Source organism: Oppia nitens, unplaced genomic scaffold, assembly GCF_028296485.1.
Source record: "Oppia nitens isolate AA-2021 unplaced genomic scaffold, nextdenovo-longstitch-racon4-pilon3 scaffold43_pilon_pilon_pilon, whole genome shotgun sequence".
NCBI lineage: Eukaryota > Metazoa > Arthropoda > Arachnida > Sarcoptiformes > Oppiidae > Oppia > Oppia nitens.
In genome coordinates, this window is record NW_026533225.1 from 98,967 (window position 1) to 116,771 (window position 17,805).

The 17,805-nt window shown below is 27.0% G+C and overlaps 6 protein-coding genes across 6 annotated transcripts; 1 reads left to right on the forward strand and 5 right to left on the reverse strand.

Moving 5' to 3' along the window:
- Nucleotides 1-213: 213 nt before the first annotated feature.
- On the reverse strand, nucleotides 214-2,090 carry LOC128959203 (multidrug resistance-associated protein 1-like). The gene is made up of 5 exons (XM_054305143.1): nucleotides 1,884-2,090; nucleotides 1,551-1,823; nucleotides 896-1,469; nucleotides 565-808; nucleotides 214-220 (listed from the first exon to the last, which is right to left on the reverse strand). Exons 1-5 carry the CDS (start codon nucleotides 2,088-2,090, stop codon nucleotides 214-216), a joined length of 1,305 nt encoding a protein of 434 aa, XP_054161118.1.
- Nucleotides 2,091-4,720: 2,630 nt separating this feature from the next.
- Nucleotides 4,721-5,698, reverse strand: LOC128959204 (sulfotransferase ssu-1-like). The gene has a single exon (XM_054305144.1). The coding sequence runs from the start codon at nucleotides 5,696-5,698 to the stop codon at nucleotides 4,721-4,723; it is 978 nt and encodes a 325-aa protein (XP_054161119.1).
- Nucleotides 5,699-6,930: 1,232 nt separating this feature from the next.
- Nucleotides 6,931-8,414, reverse strand: LOC128959205 (uncharacterized). Its single transcript, XM_054305145.1, has 4 exons — nucleotides 8,061-8,414; nucleotides 7,768-7,890; nucleotides 7,510-7,663; nucleotides 6,931-7,346 (listed from the first exon to the last, which is right to left on the reverse strand). Exons 1-4 carry the CDS (start codon nucleotides 8,412-8,414, stop codon nucleotides 6,931-6,933), a joined length of 1,047 nt encoding a protein of 348 aa, XP_054161120.1.
- A 796-nt stretch (nucleotides 8,415-9,210) lies between these two features.
- On the reverse strand, nucleotides 9,211-11,506 carry LOC128959206 (carbonic anhydrase 14-like; the record flags this gene model as incomplete). The annotated part of the gene is made up of 4 exons (XM_054305146.1): nucleotides 9,211-9,225; nucleotides 10,244-10,582; nucleotides 10,894-11,252; nucleotides 11,455-11,506. Coding segments are annotated over 4 exons (765 nt in total), but the record flags the coding sequence as incomplete, so codon positions are not given.
- Nucleotides 11,507-12,328: 822 nt separating this feature from the next.
- LOC128959207 (carbonic anhydrase 7-like) lies at nucleotides 12,329-13,658 on the forward strand. Its single transcript, XM_054305147.1, has 3 exons — nucleotides 12,329-12,631; nucleotides 12,980-13,297; nucleotides 13,530-13,658. The coding sequence occupies exons 1-3, from the start codon at nucleotides 12,329-12,331 to the stop codon at nucleotides 13,656-13,658; spliced, it is 750 nt and encodes a 249-aa protein (XP_054161122.1).
- Nucleotides 13,659-13,879: 221 nt separating this feature from the next.
- LOC128959208 (steroid 17-alpha-hydroxylase/17,20 lyase-like) lies at nucleotides 13,880-16,130 on the reverse strand. The gene is made up of 4 exons (XM_054305148.1): nucleotides 16,033-16,130; nucleotides 15,172-15,749; nucleotides 14,405-14,741; nucleotides 13,880-13,886 (listed from the first exon to the last, which is right to left on the reverse strand). The coding sequence occupies exons 1-4, from the start codon at nucleotides 16,128-16,130 to the stop codon at nucleotides 13,880-13,882; spliced, it is 1,020 nt and encodes a 339-aa protein (XP_054161123.1).
- Between the last annotated feature and the right edge of the window lie 1,675 nt (nucleotides 16,131-17,805).

The following is a 17,805-nucleotide window of genomic DNA, read 5'->3' on the forward strand; positions in this document are numbered from 1 at the left end:
AGTATTTTGTAATTTAATTAATTTTTTTTTGATGTAATATTTGAATTTAATGTAAAAAAAATATTTACTAAATCTAATATTATATCAATATATAGTTAGTATTGAAGTAATAAAAAAACTATAATATTTTAAACTATTTTAAAATGTAGACTACATTTTTAGTTGCTATAATATTTTTGTTGTTGCTATCATATGATGTAAATTATGAGTATATTAGTAGCTATTTTTAAGATAAAAAATAATTTATATCTGTTTATATTAATACAATGTATGTAATAATATGTATGTTTGAGTATCATATATATTATATGATATTGTATGTAAGTTTGTGTGGATTAGTGGGTGTGTATGGGGTTTGTAAGGGGTTTGTATGATGTTTGTATAGGGTTTGGTATGGATTTGTATATATAAAAAAAGTAATTAATACAAACCTTAAGCTTGATTTGTCCGGTTTCGACATTTTCCTCATCAATCAGCCGATTATCATTGACCTCATCCGATGACAATACAGTTATAATGTTTTTATTGTCATTAGTATTATTAGTATTATTATTATTAATAAACTTATTATCCATATTATCAGTGCCTGAATATTGTCTGAAAATTTGTCTGAATTCCTTATTTTCATTCATTAGCTGATCGTAGGAACCGATTGACTGTATTTTACCATTTTTTAGGACAACTATCTGATCAACGAATGGCAATACAAACAATTGATTTGTAACCATAATTCGGGTCTTATTTCGCAATAAACCGGTTTCCGAGTGAAACACTTCACGCATAATATGTTGTCCCACATGACTGTCCACTAGTTTATTATCATTTTTTTTATTTTTGAAAAAACAGTTTTTCAAAAAAAATATAATACAGTATTTGAAATATATTTTTTAAATACCTGCCGAAAGTGGGTCATCGAGTAGATAGAGATCGGCTTCACTATAGACAGCTCGGGCTAAACTAACCCTTTGTTTCTGACCTCCGCTCAGATTAATACCTTTTTCGCCGATCTCTGTCTCGTCTCCGGCGGACAGTTGTCTCAGATCATCGCTTAAGGCACACGAATTGATTACCATTTTATACATATCTTCATTGATGTCTTTACCAAACAATATATTATCTTTGAGTGTCATATTCATAATCCAGGGCTGTTGGGGAACATAGGCTACACTAACACCGTGTCTGATGTTAACCCTACCGGACAGTCTGTCCATTTCGCCTAACAGTGCCGCCAGTAGTGAACTTTTTGCCGATCCAACTGTACCAATGACTGCCACAAACTGACTGTCCATGATTTTTAGATTAATGTCTTTCAAAATAACATTTTTATGATTATTAACTACTGGTCCGCTATTCCATGTAAAACAACCATTTTCAATACGAAGCACTGGTAGTTCATTATCATGAGTTACATAATTAGTGATTTCAGGTAAGTCCAGAAATTTGTTCAAACGTTTAGTCGAAACTATTAGCTATTAATAATTTTAAGTTACAATTTGTTTTATCATTTTTTTAAGTACTATTAATATAATTATATTGAGATATATATTTACGAGTATTATTTCGTTGATAGTGTCGGGCATTTGCATTAGTGGCGCCCCGACATTGGCCAACAATGTCAACGAAACAAACACTTTTTGGGCGTCCAACGGCTCGGAACCGATGGCCAAATAGGTGCCAAATGTGGCCAAAGCTACCATAAATGGCAAACAGTTTGATGTCAGCACTGTTATTGTAGTCCAGAAGCCGGCTGTCCTTAAAAACCTTAACTCTTTGCTACGTATTTGCAATATCTTATCGACGAAAGCCTTTTCCCAACCGTATAACTGTATTAATGATACAATTAATTAAATTATTAAATAAAAAAATTTAAAAAAAACAATTACTTTTAAAACTTTGATACCATTGAACACATCATTGCTAATCAATTGTCTTTGATCTTTGAGCGACATTTGTTTTCTAATAATATTGTCATTGATTTTTGCTACAAAACCATTGACTAACATAATCGCTAGCATAACGACCAGTCCGGCAAACGTTGAAACACCTAATTCATTGTATAGCAGATACAGTGCCAAAACTATCTGTCCCATTGATGTCCAGAGAAAATTTATTTTCGGCAACAATCCTAATATATATATATATATATAAATGATAAATGTTTTATAATACTCTATATATATATATATATATATATATATATATATCTACACAAATCTATATACACATACAGTCACACCTACCCACCCAAACACATACATACATACAATATATAAGTTTTAGTATTATTTTATTTTTCATTCAATTAACTAACCAATAAATCGATGACAATCAACGGCCATAAGATTGACTATCTATCCAATATTTGACTCCCGATTTTTGGCGCTATTACTTAACACCAGTGCCTTGCGATAGACGAGCGCCGTTAGCAATGTTTTTATACGCTGTCCTAAATAATAATAATAATAATAATAAAATAAATTTATTGAAACAAAAATAATAATAATATTATTATTACATATAAATAAATTTGTGAGAAAAAAAAATATATTATACAATACCTAAAACTTGCATTTTTTGTATATTTTTTGCAAAAGCAAATGCAACGATCATATTGAGTGGTCGAATGGTAGTGGCGTAGACATACCCGTGCCATTGGGGCTCATCATTGGTGGTAAACTCAATCAAAAATCTATTAAAATAATATTTTAATGCTATATATATAGCTATTTAAAATATTTACTTAAGTAGGTATGCGCTGACAATGACTGCCGCATCCAGTACTACATAGACCAGTGTAGGCCTCAAATAAGTTAACCAAAAAGTCTTAACAATAGCTGTAAAGACATTACTGGGCGCTGGTTTTGGTAGTTGTAGTGGCGGTGGTGTTAACTGTGGGTCAGTTGACTCGTTGTCGTCGTCTTCATCATCAATATTGTTAACTAACTCTACGGTATCTGTTTTAAACCATTTACGATAAATGTAGCCCAAGTTTGTCCATTTTGATAGTTTAGTGGACAACCATCCAGTTGTTACTGTTGTTGTCTGTCCACCAGTTTTAAAATGTCTACAAAAGTTGGCCATCAATTTGTCTACACTGTCGTCGGATCTTAGCGGCCAAAGATCGGCCAATGTTAGCGGCTTTCGCCAGCCAGTCCACAGTAGACGGTCGACCCAACTGTATGTCAGTAACGATGGAAACGATGCCCTGTCTTTTGGACAGTTGGCTGGAGGTGTTGTTGTTGTTTGTGTCGGCAAACGGTCGGCAAATGAACAAAATAAAAGCAATAGTATAGTCAATGAAAATTCAATAGAAATAAATATTAGTTCAACAGTTGCCGGTGTCCTAACATATGCCCAAACGGCTAGACCGCCGGCCACTGTATCGGCTAACAGATAAAACCATAGACAACCGCTACAGTTGTGTATACCGTACAGCCGATACAAATAGACTACAAGTGTCAGTGTTAGTCGTGTAGACATTTCTATGACTGTCCGGATAATGTAGGCACTACTGGTTGTTTGGCTACTGTATGGCCATTGATGATGATCATCGTAGTAACGCCTGTACAGACTAAATGATAGATTGACTACCGTTACCATAGTTAACAAGCAGCTAATGGCCAGTCGTGTACAATTGTAGTAGTTGTCGGAAATTGATGGTCTCACTGATCGATATATATCGATAAATATGTTGTTCAAACATATTGTTAGACAAGCGGCCGGCAGCCATACGCATATAGTGTCGGCCATACATGTGCTCAGTTGCGGTGTAGTAGTGTTCCACATAAGCTCCGGGTCCTTTTTTGAAAAAAATAACAACAACAATTAAATACAGCATAATAATAATATTACTGTATATCCTATGATAGTATGTTATAATTAAAGTTTAATTAAATATTAGATTATTAATATAAATACTATATATTAATTAATAATATTATATATTACCCATAATTTTGTGTCACATATATTATCAAACAGTTTATCAAACATTGTTATTACTTAAATCAAAATCAATTATTGTGAATATTATTTTTTTTTAAAAATAAATATTGTGAATATTATTTTTTTAAATTAATTATTTATGTAGTGTTAATAAAAACAATAAATATATATATATTAAATTTAGATTTAAATATTATTATTGTTACTAATATCAAATAGTATAATGAAAATAAATAATGAAAAAAAATATTTTAAATTAAAGTTTCAAACAAAATATGATGCATTAAAAAATAAAATTTAAATAATATTATTATAAAAATTAAAAATCATCATTTTGTAAAAAATAATTTTACTTTAAAATAATTAATACATAAAAAAATAATGCATATACAGTAAATGAGAAATAAATATTATGATATTTAAGTTAATAAAAAAAATTAGTAACAATCTTTTTTAAAATAAAAAAAACTTAAAATTTATTATTTAGAGTTATTATATTTGTATAAAATTATACAATAAATAAATACAAAAATAATTACTAAAAATTACATTATATAATACTGTATAACTTATATAATAACAGTATATAAATGATATATAAATGCTATAATAATAATATTGTATTTTTTAAAAAAAACTCATTATTTCAAAATTAATTTTATTACTAGTCTATTATTAGTTAATATATTTTGGTACTAATAACACACTAATACTAATTATTAATATATATATATATATATTCAAAACAAAATGTTATTAATAATAATAATTATTATTATTCCCATTTTAATTCCCGTTCCCACAGCAACTCGAGTCCAGTTCCCGTCCATTTGTCGGCAGCTTTCCGATCGATAGCATCGCTTTGCTCTCTAGTCAAGTGCGACCTCCAGTTGCCGATCAAACCCTTTCTCAATCGCCAACTGTCCTGTTTGTCAAACATGGGTTTCATTGTATCCATAGTAGACAGTCGTTCAATACGATCGAGCAGTGTTTCGCCAGTACCGGAGTCCATCACACGGGACAGTCGTCTAACATAGTTATCGCCTAAAAACATGGCTATAGTTTCGATAGCTTTTCGCGGTTCAAGTTTCATATCTTCGTAGAGTATGAACTGAAAGTTAGGCTCACGTCTATACCGAAGCCAATATTGTTTAACATACGTAAAATAGTTATAACAATCGGGTATACTATCCGATAGCCAATAGTCTAATAGTTTGTCATATTGTTTGATTTCACCAATTTTCAGACCCCTGTGCTCCGATCGGATCAGATTATCGATTGCCTGATAGAAGGCATGATAAACATCTTTCGGATTACGCATTAATAGCATATATCTGGCCATTGAGTTCAGCGGAAAGTTATCGCAAGTGTAGTCGGTTTTCAAGAAAACAATGTCCTCTTCATCATCATTATCAACAGTCATGGTATCGTTGACTATAGCACCGTTAGTATTGACATTACTACTACTATTGCTTGTTGTTTTTGACATCATTTTTCTGGTCATATCCAGTGCCCGTAAGCCAACACTTTCGATAATATAGTTTTCATCGTCAACCGGATCGGTATTTTCAGCTGAAGACAGTATCAATTGGACAATATATATGAACCAATTGCTACCGCATCTGTTATACGATATGAGAAACCGATGGTTAGGCCGGTGCTCTAGTTTGTTGGCCTGACTCAGATAGTTGGCCGGAAATATTCTGGAAACATCTTTTTTAAATATATTATCATAAATATCTGTTATTTCCATTTTATTTTTGTTATTTATTTTATTTTAGAGTAAGAAATATATATATAAAATATAATAATATTTTTTAGAATTTTTATTTAGTAAGTTTTTTAGATTTTAAAAAAAAATAATTAATTATTATCTAGTCATTGCTAGTATAAATTTTTCAAAAATATTTTTCTAATGAATATTAAAATGAATTATTACTGAATATCATTTCACATACATATAGACACACATACACACACATACACACACATACACACACATACACACACATACACACACATACACACACATACACACACATACACACACATACACACACATACACACACATACACACACATACACACACATACACACACATACACACACATACACACACATACACACACATACACACACATACACACACATACACACACATACACACACATACACACACATACACACACATACACACACATACACACACATACACACACATACACACACATACACACACATACACACACACACACACACACACATACACACACATACACACACACACACACACACACATACACACACATACACACACATACACACACATACACACACATACACACACATACACACACATACACACACATACACACACATACACACACATACACACACATACACACACATACACACACATACACACACATACACACACATACACACACATACACACACATACACACACATACACACACATACACACACATACACACACATACACACACATACACACACATACACACACATACACACAAATACACACACATACACACACATACACACACATACACACACATACACACACATACACACACATACACACACATACACACACATACACACACATACACACACATACACACACATACACACACATACACACACATACACACACATACACACACATACACACACATACACACAATTTTTTTAAAAAATCTAAATAATCTTATTTTATTTTTTATTGAATATACATAATATTTTTTAACTTTATTAGTTTTTATTCATAAAAATAAATATAGCTTTTATAAAATATTGATTAAACACAAAAATTAATTTCTTGATTATTATAATTATAATTATTTTTAACCATAATCTACTAATTAATATTTTTATAATGTAAATCTAACTATTAATTTGAATTAGTATTTATCGATATATATATTAGAAAATAATAAAATTATTATTTTTTTAAACAAAATCTAAATAGTTTTAAAATATTTCTCATAGATTGCAATGAATTTGTTAAGCAATTGATTGAGAATAGCATTGCCAGTACTGATGTCCAAACATTTTTGTTTCAATAGTCGGGTCTCGCTTTTGACAAACTCCTTGGCCTCGGTTTTGACATTCAACTGGTCGTACAATTGTTTGATCAGTTGGACAGCACTGGGATCCTTGAGTCCATAGTTAGCCAATAGTAATGAATTTTGACTATTATCGGCCAACTGTAATGCCCTAACGTAAAGCCAGGTGCACTTGCCCTCAACAATATCGGTGCCATCGGTTAGCAAATCTTCCACATCATCGATAACACCGACCAAAATGCCTAATGTGGTCAACATGTCCTGAATTTTGTCCAAATGATCGTACGATGACTGACCCGATGTATACATACCTAAAAAAAATTATTAGTATTATACAGAAAACAAACAAATAATAATTAAATTATTTTTAATTTAATTTAATCACAAATATAATATGAAAAATAATAATAGACAGTTGATTGACTTATATTTATTTATCTTTAATTTATATATATATATAGGATTGCCACTAACCCAACAAAAATGCACCGGTAGCAAAGTAGGCATTTTTATATTTGTTAATCAGCTTATAATTATCATAGGTATAGGTATTAAGATCAACATGGTCATTTTGGGAACGGGTAAACTGCATGTCCAACAATTGGCCGTAGGCTGTCTTTTCAATACACTAATAGTAGTTGTTTAAGATAATAAAATTTAAAATTATTATTATTATTATATATATATAGAAAAATTTATATAAATGATATTAATTTTAAAAGAATACTTAACCTCTTGAATGCAGTGAACAATTTGCATATAATTTTTATGATCACTAAAATATAGTTTCAAAATCTTATAGGTGGCCGACAATACTATAGTACTATCGTTTAGGGCCGACATACCCACTGTTGGCTAAAAAAAATCATACAATTATATAACAAAACAACAACTAAAAAAACATTAACTATGTGTGTCTGTGTATAATATGCATGTATAGTACATTATATATATATATATATATATATATATATATATATATATATAATTTTACAATTATTATTATTATTGATTATTTCAATTACCAATGTATGCCAACACGGCTGACCATCGCGTGTATCCGATCGGTCCATAACGTCATCCAGTAAATCAAAATGAACCATTGCCAGTGCTACAGCCCAGGCCAAGGCATAGACACGGTTATCAAATTCATGGTCACCCGGTTTGTGGCCACTCAGTACACTGTACGACTGTATAAGTATTTCGGCAAAATCGTCAAACTCTCGCCGACGGACAATATAGTCGTACATTTGATTCAAAGTCTCGCGCAAACCATTGATGTCCGACTCCAACGAGTTGGCCATAACTTTGTCGAGTATGGGATCAAACATTTGCTGAAATTTGCGTAAACCATCAGTTAATTGTTTATCAGTAGACATTGTTTTTTATATTTTTATTATTATTATTATTATCAATTGTTAACCTAAAAAATAAATTATATTATATTAAGTTATATATATATATTAAAAATATCTATTAAAATTAAATAATTAAATTGCTATTTATTATTCTCTCTCTCTCTCTCTCTCTTTCTATTTATATACAAAACTTTTGTTTTATAATAAATGTTATATAGTTTTTTTTAAAATTTTTAAGTACTTATATTAGTTTGAATTAATTTATAATTAATAAATAAAAATTTTATAATTTTATTATTTTTTTTAAATTAGAAATAATTTTTCTTTTATTAAATAATTAGTATTAAAAAAAATAAAATAATAATAATAATAATAATAAATATTATACTAATTACTAAAATCAATAATGATATTAAAATATATGGAAATAATGTCGAAATTCTATTAAAGCATATTTAAAAATAAATATTTTACTGAATTTTTTCTACTGAATAATTTTAAATATTACAGTTAACAATAAAAAAAAATTTCTTATTATTATTATTAGTAAATTAATATTTATTAAAATAGTATTAATTTATTTATGTAAAAAACAATTAATATTTTTTTTAAAAATATCTCAATATTGTAATTAATTTTAATTTTTAGTTGGAATTTAGTTTTTGTTTTATTATTGATAATAGTTTCGTAATATTTTTTTTAAAAAAATTAATATAATATTACATACAATAAAAAAATAACTCAAGTAATCAAATATGTAGAAACATTTTATTAATTATTTAGTATTTAATTTTTTTTTGATATTATAAGCAATATTTCAAAGTTTGTTTTGCTATATGTAAATATTTATAAAAAAAACTTTTTTAAAACTATTTTTAAAAAAAACTTATTATATTATAATACAATACTAATTACAAGTACACTAAATAATAATAATTATATAAAAAATATTTAAAAAATAGGATAAAAATTCCTTAACAACATGCAAAAATATTTATTAAAAAATAAAATAAGTTTAATTATTAACATATAAAAATAAAATCAATAATAAAAAATATTATTTTTACATTTAAAAAATAATTATATTTAAGATGAGAACTATTATTTTTTTAAAAAAATTAAAAAGTATATATAATTTTTTATTAACTTTTCAATAGTTATAGTACAGTTCAATATATATATAATATTTAAAATAAAGTAAGCAAAAAACAAAACAAAAAAAATTAATCATTGCACTAAATTATTATTTTATTTATTATATGAAAAAAATACTGAAAATATTTTTTTTTAAATTTTTTAAATAAAAAACTCATAAAAAATTTTAACACCGCTTTTCGCACCGTTTATTACTACCGTCACTATCGGCCAGACAGTAGTCCTCATGTCTACAGCAGACTCCATGTCCGCATTGATACCATTTTTGACATTTTTCATTGTTATTGAAATAATTAGATTTATTATTATTATTAGTAGTAGTAGTAGTAATACTTTTATCTAACAAAATTAGAAAATAAGAAAATTAATAAATTATTTTAAATAATGTTTAAAATAAATTATTATTATTTTTTTTAATAATTACTAGATTACTTATAAAATGTTTATTAATAGTTGTATAGACTGTACGATCATTTAGCGGTTGTATGGGTCGCCTATTATCAAGTATTTTGGTTGCATTTTCAATTGGCTCCCAATTTATAATACGAAACATATCTAACTATTAAGTAATTAAGGATTTGTATTAATAGTAATTATAATATAAAAGATTAAAATTTTAAAAGTTTTAACAAAAATATTTAAGGAAAAGTACATGTTTTTTTTAATAATAGAGCAGATATATGTATATAACATACCTGTGCCCGGCTAATTGGCAACGGTTCATCAAATATGATCCAGGTAACAGATTGATGGCATGGTGGAAATGTGATTGAACCTTGATATTTGAACATGCTAGTTTTGTTTTGGGGCATCAATTGACCTAAATAAAATGGCCGCTCACGAAACAATAGTGTCGATACGTTTAACGTAATAACATCGGGCAACAACTGTATTAGTGGTGACAGATCAGGGTTGTCCACCTGTGGTTTGTCGTCGGCTATGGTAAACATTGTCGATAGGATAAGCATACCGTCATCATAGGGTACGGCATTGTCCATATTGCCATACTTTTCATTGTAATGTGTTATATATAACTATTAAAAAAAAAACAATACAATACAGTATCTTAAATATAATATCAATTAATTTTTTTTAAATACAATACAATAAGATACCTTACTGTACAAATTTATTATTATTATTACTATTACTATTACTATTACTATAGTATAATTAGTTATAGTGTATTAGTCTATTATTATTTTTTATACTGTATAATGCAATTTATGGTTATCTATTGAATTTTTGTTAACTAAATAACAATAATAATGATTAAAACCAAAAAATATTATCATATATACTATATATTTGTTATATATATAAATATACAGTACAGGTATACTACCTCAGCCGATGCAAACTTATTATCGATACTATGCTCTGAGCCCTGATCATCATCGGACTGTCCCCAATGAAATAGTGCACTATAGAAATGATATCTATCAGAGGTGGCGACTCCACCACCAGCACCACCACCACCACCACTACTACTGTCCCTTAAATCAAGTACTGGACCGACAATACCGCGTGTCATCAGTTGTACGGTTTCTCCATTGTTCAGTACCTCCCAGTCGTATGTTTGCATATAGTTGTAGAAAATTAGCTTCAGTTCAGGCAAATAGACGGCCAGTTGTCTATCGATATTGATTGGCGACTGACGGTCGGCGCCACAGCCGGGAAATATGACCGACCATTTGGTCTTATCTTTAATCATTTAGTTTTGTTTTTGTTTTAATAATGATATTATACTTTACTGTATATATAACTTATATATACTGATATATACAATAATAATTTATTTTTTTTGTAAACTATATATTTGTTATTAGATTGAAACTGAGATAATGATTTTCCTGTCACTACTTATATATACTGATATATACAATAATAATTAAATTATAATTACCTTTATAGGCAAATGTTGGTCCATTACATTCAGTATTGTTGCCACTGTTTAATATAGATTTAAAATAATTACTAAATAAAATAATTAGATAAAATAATAGCAATAATGATCGCATATTTTATTTAATTTATTTTTTTGTTGTTTATTTTTGTTTTATATACTAATATATTTTTATTGTTTGTGTTAATATAATGTTTATGTATGTGTGTTTGTTTTTTTTGAAAAAAATTAATATTTAATACAAAATATATAATGTATTAAAATGTAAAATATATTAAATATTTTATAATATGCATTAAATACAACTTTTTAAAAAATGTTTTATTTTACTCAAAAAAAAAACAATTTTTTTGTCTTATTGTTGAATAAATTTGCAAATATTTATTATTTGCAAAAATTTAAAATATTTTTTTTAAAATAAAAATATATGTTACAATATACATGTATATTATTTTGTTTAGTCAAATAGTTAAGTTTAAAATTTTTTTTAATGTACGGCAAAAAAGATTAACTAATTTAAAAAAATAAAAAAATATTATTTGATATATTTTTTTTTAAAAATAGATTTTTTATATACAGTATATATAAATTATATATAATGATAAAATGTATAAAAATTTACATAAAACTTTTTATACATTATTATTATTATTATTATTACAAAATTGTTATGGCTATAATAATAATTTATTAGTAAATGATTTTATCTGTTCAGGGCCATCATATTCATATGCAGGTAATTGTTTTTTTTCTCTCAATAATATTTATATAAAAAAACATTACTTAGTTGACCATGATAAAATTATAAAACTTTTTTTTAATTTTTTTTGTTATAAACATAAATTTTTATCTAGATAAAACAATATGGTCGACAATGTTTCCGGGTTGCGGTGCCAATAGACAATCGCCAATCAATATCGATACCCATAGACTAGTCTATCAGACATTTAGTTTGGTTTTATACAACTATCAACAATCGTACGATACTAATGTGGCAAACAATGGCGATTTGGCACAGGTATCGTTTGAGACAACACCAACCCAGAGTAGACCATTTGTCGAGTTGAGTGATACAGGCGATACCAGATATATACTTGAGCACCTACAGTTTAATTGGGGTAAACAAGTAGATGGTGGTAGTGAACATAGTGTTGATGGCAAATCAGCAGCTGCAGAGGTATAATATTTTTATAACTACCACTACTACCACTACTACCACTACTACCACTACTACCACTACTACCACTACTACCACTACTACCACTACTACCACTACTACCACTACTACCACTACTACCACTACTACCACTACTACCACTACTACCACTACTACCACTACTACCACTACTACCACTACTACCACTACTACCACTACTACCACTACTACCACTACTACCACTACTACCACTACTACCACTACTACCACTACTACCACTACTACCACTACTACCACTACTACCACTTAATTTTAAAAATGATAGTAAAAAAATCTATTTATTAATATTTTTAATAAAAAAAAATATAGATATTTTTCACACACTTTAACCAAGACTACGGCAACACTGATGAGGCATTGTTTCATCCAAACGGTATCGTTATTATGTCGGTAATGGCCGACATCAGCGACAATGATAATCCCAATTTGAAGCCATTAATTGATGCCGTATCCCGTATCGCCCCATTCAATACATCCATAGATATATCGGCTGATCAATCGTTTTATATTAGCTCAATGTTGCCCATGTACATGTACAAATATCATGGATCAATTACAATACCGCCATGTCACGAATCGGTTACCTGGATCATTTTTGAAAATCGCATTTCAATCAGTACTAAACAGGTTTAATTTTTTATATTTTTAATTTAGTTTAATTAAGCAATTTGTTTTTTATAAACTTATTATTATTAAATATAATATAAAGAGAATAATATAAACTAATTAAAACTAATTAAAACATAAAACAATATTTGTTTAATTTTTTAAAAAACATATTTAATTAATAAATGATATATTTTTTTTAATTTTTATTTTACTTTTAAATATATAAATATATATAAATTTATATTAATAGTTAAACACATTTCGTTTGATGCAATGGGAGTTTCCTATTGGCAATGAAACTCATATTTTAGATAATTGCCGACCAATTCAGCCATTGACCGGACGATCCGTTTTTAGCTCAAAACAGCACTTTATTTAATGTAAATAATATATTGAAAATTATTAATTAAAATTATTTTTTTATAGTTATGAAAAGCATTTATATATTTACCTAAACTTTAGTAAATAATTGCATTTAATTATATTTCAAAAATAAAATAAATAAATATTTTTTAAAAAGTTAGAATTTATTATTTAAAAAAAGATAAATTACTAATTTTTGTATCAAATCTAATAAAATGTTATTATTTTTATAAATAATTAAAAACTAGAGTTTACCAATACATATTAAGATAGGTTTTAAAATTAATTAAAAAATTATCCCAAAAGTTATGTAACTTAATTATATAAAAAAAAAATTCATGCTATCATAATTTGATTAAAAATAGTTTTTTTACAAAATTAACTATAATAAAAGTAAGTGTTAATTTTTAAAGTAAATTTTTAACATATTATTATTATTAAAAAAAATAATTTTTGTTACTTAACTAAATATTTTAAAAATATAATAAAACAAATTAATAAACTTTAGATAATAATAGTTTTTTTTTACAAAATAGCAAAATTAACTATAATAAAAGTAAATGCTTAATTTTTTTAGTTAATTTTTAACATATTATTATTATTAAAAAAATTAATTTTGTTTCTTAATAAATATTTTAAAAATATATTAAACAAATTAATGAACATTAGATAAAATTTATATTCAATCAATATTTTTATATACTTTATTATGTATATATGAAAATTATAATTTAAAGTTTAGTTTTCAAAACAATATTAAACTCATTGGGTGTGACCACATCACGTATATCATGATTGGGGTCCAGACCCTTATGACTGTCCAACAAAATATCATAGTTACGGGTACGCTGTATGAGTCGTACTAAAACCAGAAACAGGTCGGCATAGGCCAGCCGTTCGCCCAGACATACCCGACGACCCAAACCAAACGGTATGAACGATGGCAAGCGTTTCAGTATGTATTTGCCGTCGCTATCAATGAATCGGTCGGGTCTGAAGTCCATACCGTCGCCTCCCGACCAATGTTTGTCGCTATCGTTACTTAGTATATAGCCTTGAAATACGCCAATTGCTGTATTTTTGGGAACAGTATATTGGCCTACAGTTAACAAACAAATAAAATATTATTATTATATAACTAGAGAAATACAGGTATTAAATATATACAGGTATTATATATACACACAAGTATTATATATACAGGTATTATATATATACAGGTACTATGTACTGTATATACAGGTATTATATATATACAGGTATTATATATATACAGTTATTATATATATACAGGTATTATATATATACAGGTATTATATATATACAGGTATTATATATATATACAGGTATTATATATATACAGGTATTATATATATACAGGTATTATATATACAGGTATTATATATATACAGGTATTATATATATACAGGTATTATATATATATACAAGTATTATATATATACAGGTATTATATATATATACAGGTATTATATATATATATATAGGTATTATATATATGGTATCTATACCTAGTTTAGTGGTGACCATAGTTTTATGCGATACACCAAACGGAGCCGCATTTCTGTAGCGTAACGTTTCCGATATGACTGCCATAGTATAGTGACACCGGTCGCGATCCGCGTGTCCGGGCAAATGGTCGCCACAAATACTATCGATTTCCTGCCGCACCCGTTGCTGTACATCAGGATAGTAGGCTAACAACAGTAGCAGCCATTGAAATGTTATCTGCGAGGTGTCGACACCGGCAAAGAATACATCGAATACAGTCATTGATAGGTTTGCATCCGTCAGATAGGGTGCCGACTCTTTTGACTGATGGACGGCTTCATCGGCAGTGGCTATCAGTGCATCGCAAAAGTCTCGTTCAATATCTGGTTGATAATCGTGTCGATGGTCCAGAAATTTTTGTTGTATTAGTTGACGTAAACTAACAAAATGATGCTTATAATGGTTGAATAGATCCGGTCTATACAGCCAACGAAATATTGGCGCCCATTCCCACAAAACAAAACAATTGCCGGTTTCGAACTCCAGATCATAGAATGTATATTTGATTTGACGAAATTCCGGGTCGTCTAATGTGTAACTAAATAAAAATTTTAAAAATATAATTATTTTTTTTTAATTATTAAAATAAATAATATAATTAATACATTGTGTGTTAGACAGAGAGACAGAGAGACAGATATATTATTTATTTATTTAAAGTACAGTACTTTATATCTATGATTATAAATATTGGTTTTAATTTAATAAAAAAAATAGATTATTATTATTAACTTATATTAAAATTATGTTAAAGTTTATAACTTTATTTATTTATTTTATTTTTTAAAAATAAGAAACTTTACGTTATATAATTTATATACCTTTGTCCAAATACACTGCTGGCAATTATATTGAGAAACGTTAGATAAATATATTCAATCGGATTAAATGGTTTGTCGGGACCCATACTGTCCAACATATTATCTACTGTACGATCAACGCTATCGATGATAACATTAACGAGTCGTTCATTTGTCGAGTATTTTCTAAAAAAATATATATATTTAATTTATAAATATATTATGATTTTTTCTGAATTAAAAAAAATAGTTTATTTTTTAAACTAAGATTTATATATATCATAAATATACTGTATATACAGTACAGTATATTTGTTTCTTTAACAAAATAACTTTCACTTACAGTACAGCCCCGTGAGCTATACGTCTAAGCGATTGCCAAGTGTGTCCGTAATCGGTAAAAAATACATCAAAATTTTTGTCATATTTAAATAGTGTACCTTGATTATTTTTTTAAAATAATATATATATTGTATTGTATTAATTAATTGCTGTAAAAATGTTAAAATTATTTTTTTAAAAATAATTAATTAATTAATTACCGGTTAATATTTCGGGTCTTCCAGCAAACTCCTGTCTATTGAAAGCATCTCTAGCTATATCAATGTCGGCTATAAAAATTTGCGGTGTACTACCAATGTGTACAGTAAATATGGGACCATATTTTTTAATAAATTCCCTAAATAATTGGTCCCAGTGTTTTGTAAATACTAAAATTAATAATAATAAAGATATTATAACCGTAAATAAATAACGTAATGTTTCAATAAATAACGTAAAATTTTAATAAATAACGTAATCTTTTAATAAATAACGTAAACTTTAATAAATAACAATATATTAATAAATAACGAAAAAATTTAATAAATAACGTAATGTTTTAATAAATAACGCAATGTTTCAATAAATAACGTTATGTTAAATCAATATATTATTTTTTTTAAAAACTTACATGATAAGTTTCCAAATATAGGAACTGGAAATGGTCCAGGTGGTAAACAATAGTATCGATAATAAAAATGTGCTAGATAATAAACAATCGATATAATAGCTATTGATTTTAGTATAGTTAATAGATTGTATGCCATCCATACAATAAATGATGCAATTATTGACATTTTTGTATTATTATTGTTGAGTTGTATTACTGTATTTAAAGCCTATAATATTAATTATGTAATAATAATAGGTAGTTATAAAAAAATAACTAAATAAAAAGTTAATATAAAATAACTATTTATTTTAAAATTAAAAAATATATATATATATATTTGATTATATATTTTTAAAATATTGTTAACTATTATCGATTTTTTTTAACTTATATTATTGTAAAATCTTTGTAAAAATTATAATTTAACTTTAATTTATAACATAGTTATATATATATATATATATATATATATATATATATATGTGTGTGTGTGTGTTATATTATGTATAATTATTAAATTTTTTACTTATTATTTAATAAATAAATTACTTATAAAATACAGATTTAAATAAAAAAATTTTGTTAAAGAAAATTTGTTATATAATGAAATGTAAACGTATATACAGTACATAATAATAATAATAATAATAATAATTAATAATTATTATTATAAGGGTTGGCAGATACAGAAACAATTTTTTTATTATCTAAATAACATATTTAAAATTTATGTAAAAACAAACAAACAAAAATACAACCTTGGTTTGAATACTTTATAAGTGTATAGCAATGACATATATGTATATATTACCCCACCCCCACTCCACCCACCCCTGGGGGGAAAGTACACACACACACAC

What these genes read in the sequence shown, in the direction of transcription:
- LOC128959203 (XM_054305143.1), bottom strand. Translation starts at nt 2,090, where the DNA reads ATGGGACAGATAGTTTTGGCACTGTATCTGCTATACAATGAATTAGGT. An exon ending in ATGGTATCAAAGTTTTAAAA is followed by an intron (nt 1,824 to 1,883) that starts GTAATTGTTTTT and finishes TCATTAATACAG; the next exon opens with TTATACGGTTGGGAAAAGGC. An exon ending in CTATCAACGAAATAATACTC is followed by an intron (nt 1,470 to 1,550) that starts GTAAATATATAT and finishes AATTATTAATAG; the next exon opens with CTAATAGTTTCGACTAAACG.
- LOC128959207 (XM_054305147.1), top strand. Translation starts at nt 12,329, where the DNA reads ATGTTTCCGGGTTGCGGTGCCAATAGACAATCGCCAATCAATATCGAT. An exon ending in GCAAATCAGCAGCTGCAGAG is followed by an intron (nt 12,632 to 12,979) that starts GTATAATATTTT and finishes AAAAAAATATAG; the next exon opens with ATATTTTTCACACACTTTAA. An exon ending in TTTCAATCAGTACTAAACAG is followed by an intron (nt 13,298 to 13,529) that starts GTTTAATTTTTT and finishes TTATATTAATAG; the next exon opens with TTAAACACATTTCGTTTGAT.
- LOC128959204 (XM_054305144.1), bottom strand. Translation starts at nt 5,698, where the DNA reads ATGGAAATAACAGATATTTATGATAATATATTTAAAAAAGATGTTTCC.
- LOC128959205 (XM_054305145.1), bottom strand. Translation starts at nt 8,414, where the DNA reads ATGTCTACTGATAAACAATTAACTGATGGTTTACGCAAATTTCAGCAA. An exon ending in TTGTTCACTGCATTCAAGAG is followed by an intron (nt 7,664 to 7,767) that starts GTTAAGTATTCT and finishes AACTACTATTAG; the next exon opens with TGTATTGAAAAGACAGCCTA. An exon ending in TACCGGTGCATTTTTGTTGG is followed by an intron (nt 7,347 to 7,509) that starts GTTAGTGGCAAT and finishes AATTTTTTTTAG; the next exon opens with GTATGTATACATCGGGTCAG.
- LOC128959208 (XM_054305148.1), bottom strand. Translation starts at nt 16,130, where the DNA reads ATGTTGGACAGTATGGGTCCCGACAAACCATTTAATCCGATTGAATAT. An exon ending in AGCAGTGTATTTGGACAAAG is followed by an intron (nt 15,750 to 16,032) that starts GTATATAAATTA and finishes ATTTTTATTTAG; the next exon opens with TTACACATTAGACGACCCGG. An exon ending in TATGGTCACCACTAAACTAG is followed by an intron (nt 14,742 to 15,171) that starts GTATAGATACCA and finishes TGTTAACTGTAG; the next exon opens with GCCAATATACTGTTCCCAAA.